The 3,344-nt window shown below is 50.7% G+C and overlaps 1 protein-coding gene across 1 annotated transcript in view; it reads left to right on the top strand.

The window, feature by feature from the left end:
• The window catches only part of COL20A1 (collagen type XX alpha 1 chain), an 87,124-nt gene that overhangs the window by 29,991 nt on the left and 53,789 nt on the right, over positions 1 to 3,344 (top strand). Inside the window, exons 12-14 of the mRNA XM_019510107.1 lie at positions 745 to 868; positions 1,752 to 1,891; positions 2,385 to 2,514. Of these exons, the coding sequence (XP_019365652.1) occupies positions 745 to 868; positions 1,752 to 1,891; positions 2,385 to 2,514 (394 nt within the window). The remainder of the gene's footprint in view (positions 1 to 744; positions 869 to 1,751; positions 1,892 to 2,384; positions 2,515 to 3,344) is intronic.

Below are 3,344 nucleotides of genomic sequence, written 5' to 3'. Positions count from 1 at the left end.
GGGGGGGGTCCCCCCCCCCCCCCAGATGCGAGCCACCTGCATGCCGAAACCTGCCTAGCCTGTTATGTTGTTACTGGTTTCTCTAGAGCTAGTCACACGACCCCAAAGGCAAATAGCTTTATCATTTCTACACAAAAAGACTTGTCACTGAAAAGAAGGTGTTATTTTGGGCCTAATATCTTTACAGTTGTTGTTCTCCCAAACCCCAAAACTCATTTCAGCGGAGGGGAGAAACTATTCATTTTTCCTGTTGCAACCAAATTTGGAAATGATTCAGTAACATCAATATATGTTTTTAAATGTTGCATAACTTTCTCGGGAGAAACAGGCTGTAGCCGTATTGGTCTAGAGGACAAGGCAATCAGGACTCGTAGTAGAGACGAGACCTTTTATTAGATCTTGTGTTAGATCTTTTTCTCAGGAGACACGGACACTGTTGACCCACCCTATTTCTACCCATGTTCATCTTCAGCAAGCTTAACTGGTATCCAGGTCTGCTTAGCAGTGCTGCACAGGTAGAGGGAATTGGTGGGATATGGGGAGATGTATTCATTGTGTTTCATTCCTCCAGAGAGGTTGAAATGCCTCGATTTACAATGAGATGCCTGCCTGGCTGGTAAGGGCTGTTACTAGGATGCTCCGAGAGTTGGAAAGGGACCTTGGCCATAGCCTTTTGGGCTCTCCAGTCCTGCTTTGGTTTGCTAGTGGTGTGGGGAGCCAGCTTCGCTCTTTATCCTGTGGCAGGTGAAGGTGGACCGGCCTGAGGTCCTGCTGGATGGACTGGCGCCCAGCACCGAGTACTCCATCGTGGTGTATGCGATGTACGGGGAAGATGCAAGCGATCCTGCCAGCATCCAGGAAACCACCTGTGAGTTCTTGCTCCCTGACTCAGCTGTCCTTTAGGCCACGGGCAGAAGCGGCTTCGCTGAACGCTGCACCCGAGGCGGGCGAGGCTTATCCACTGGGGTGCTTCCCATATTGTCCACACAGCTTGTAAACTGGCTTGCTTTTCCCCGGCTGATATTAAACATACGCGGTTTCCCAAGGGTCCCTGCAGCAGCAAGAGACGCATTTTCAATAGGACCGTGAATATGCTTCTATCCAGGCAAATTCTGAACAAAATTCAAGGTGTAAAAACTTCTTTACCTTGCAGTCTGGAATAGACACCCCCCTGAAATGGTGCAAGCTCCTACTCTGGATACCTTCAAGAAATGCCTGGATGCTCACCTTGCTGGGGTGATCGGACCCCAGCTGACTCCTGCCCTTTGGGCATGGGCTGGACCCGATGATCTCGCGAGGTCCCTTCCAGCCCAAATGTCTATGACATCTATGTGTAAAGACTAGCTAAGAGCCAAATGCTTCTCTCACGTAGGGGGATATTCACAACCAAAGTTTCGTGTCTGTGTGTCCTAATTATATGGCTTCTAATATCACACCCACTGTGGCATCTGAACACCTATTCCCGGGGCTTTGACCCACTCTACAACTAGTGAGAAAATTAGGATCAAGATCTGAGCTGCTTGCAAGTTTGAGGTCTTTGGATTGTGGGGTGGGCAGTGGGGTGGTCTGACCCTTCTCCACCCATATGCTAGACATCCTCAGAGGATATCACCCCATAGATAGGTGGAGCAGCATAACCAGAGGCTACGCAACCCATCTGGTGGGGAAGTCCAGCTGTTAAGGGGGTGGTGTAGGAAGCAGCCAGTGTCTTTACCTTCATTTTCATACCCTTTTGATGACTGTCATTGCAGGGGCCTTAAGCCCCCCCAGGCACCTCAGTTTCTCAGAGATCAGCCACGGGTCTGTCCGGGTCAGCTGGGAAGCTGCATCGCCTGATGTGAAAGCACACCGTGTCACCTATGTCTCCAGCCAAGGGAGCAACACTGGGGAGGTAAGTAGGCATCGCGGTGTTACTCTAAAAGCAGGGCAGCAGTCCTGGAGGTTACCCCAATGGTGGGGTTACTCCTTGCCTCCAGGGACCTGAGAGCAGAAGGTGGCTTGGTCTGTTTTCATCTGTTGTCTTTTCCCTTGTGCAAGGGCTTCAGGCCTGGATTGCCAGGGTGATAGGAAAGCAGGCTAGCACTACTGTTTTTGCAGACATCTATCCTTTCATCCCAGCTGGAGCACGCTCACAGGCACTTTCAGGTGCCCATCATGTATTTCAGGCCCTCCATTTGGAGTTGTGCATCCTGCTTCTCATTGAACTTTGCACTATCTCTCTTTCTCCATAAGAGAACATGCTCCCAGGAAAGCCAGCTTCCTCCATGCAGAGAGAGCCAACAGCAATCACCTGCCAGTAGCATTTTCTGAACAACCACCCCTCTAGCCTCACCAGCCTAGCTCCCTGCGGCAACTTTAACACGGGTGTTTGTGTTTCATTGCAGGTCCGAGTTGCTAGCGGAGCATCCTCCGCCACTCTGAAACCTCTGTCCTCTCTCACCCGGTATTTCATCAGCGTCAGGTCTGTTTATGATGAAGGTGACTCTTTCCCGCTCACCGGCAATGTTACCACGAGTAAGTTGGATCGAGGCAGACTTTTGCAGCCATTGATCATTGTGCAGCGACCATCTGAATGGGGGATGCCACTTATAACCCAATCCTTTTTGGGGACATTTGTTCTATAGTGACTCGTGATCAAATTCAGCTCTTAGTTATAAATCCAAGGATGTATGGGCCAGAAAGAATCATAGAGAAGTCGGACGAGGAGGGACCTCAATTTGTCCAACCCCCTGCACGATGCAGGAAACGTCTTGTGTCCTAGATGAACCTGTGACCTTGGCATTATTAGCATAAAGGACCATATTGCTCCGTTCCGGCCCTGACACCCTCCAATTCCTGCACTGAGCCCAGTAGCACAGGATTTAACAGGAATATGTCCATTAGCAAAGTAGTTGTGACATACCCTGCTTTGAGTGGAGTGATGCTCAGCTTTATGCTGGTGTTGCCAGGAGTGGAAATTGTCCCCCCGCCCCGGCGGCGTGCCATCCTGAGGGAGGCCGTGGGAAGGACGCGAAGGGAAGGTGGCTGCACGCCTGAGCGGAGCCGCTCCGAGATGGCTCATATGGAGCACGGAGATTTTTAAATGAGAGGGAAATGTTTCTCTTTCCTTCTTCCCTTTGCTTTCTCTCGCTCTCTGCCTCTCTCCAGGGGATTATGTAACTGGCAGAAATTATTAATTTTCCAGCAGCAAAGGAAACGTAGCGTTGGCTGCTCCCATAGGCAAGGTCCTTGGAAGTCTCCTGTTTGCAGTAGCTGGATGGTGTAGGACTTGTTAGCCTGGTTGATGCAAAACAGTGCATGCAGGCAGGATGGTGCAGGAAGAGACCCCCCCCCCCCACCCCCAA

This window comes from Gavialis gangeticus, unplaced genomic scaffold, assembly GCF_001723915.1.
Source record: "Gavialis gangeticus isolate Ggan-Ray unplaced genomic scaffold, GavGan_comp1, whole genome shotgun sequence".
In the NCBI taxonomy this organism is placed as follows: domain Eukaryota; kingdom Metazoa; phylum Chordata; order Crocodylia; family Gavialidae; genus Gavialis; species Gavialis gangeticus.
Note: the sequence above shows the minus strand (reverse complement) of the source record. Positions and strands in the feature narration are given on the sequence as shown.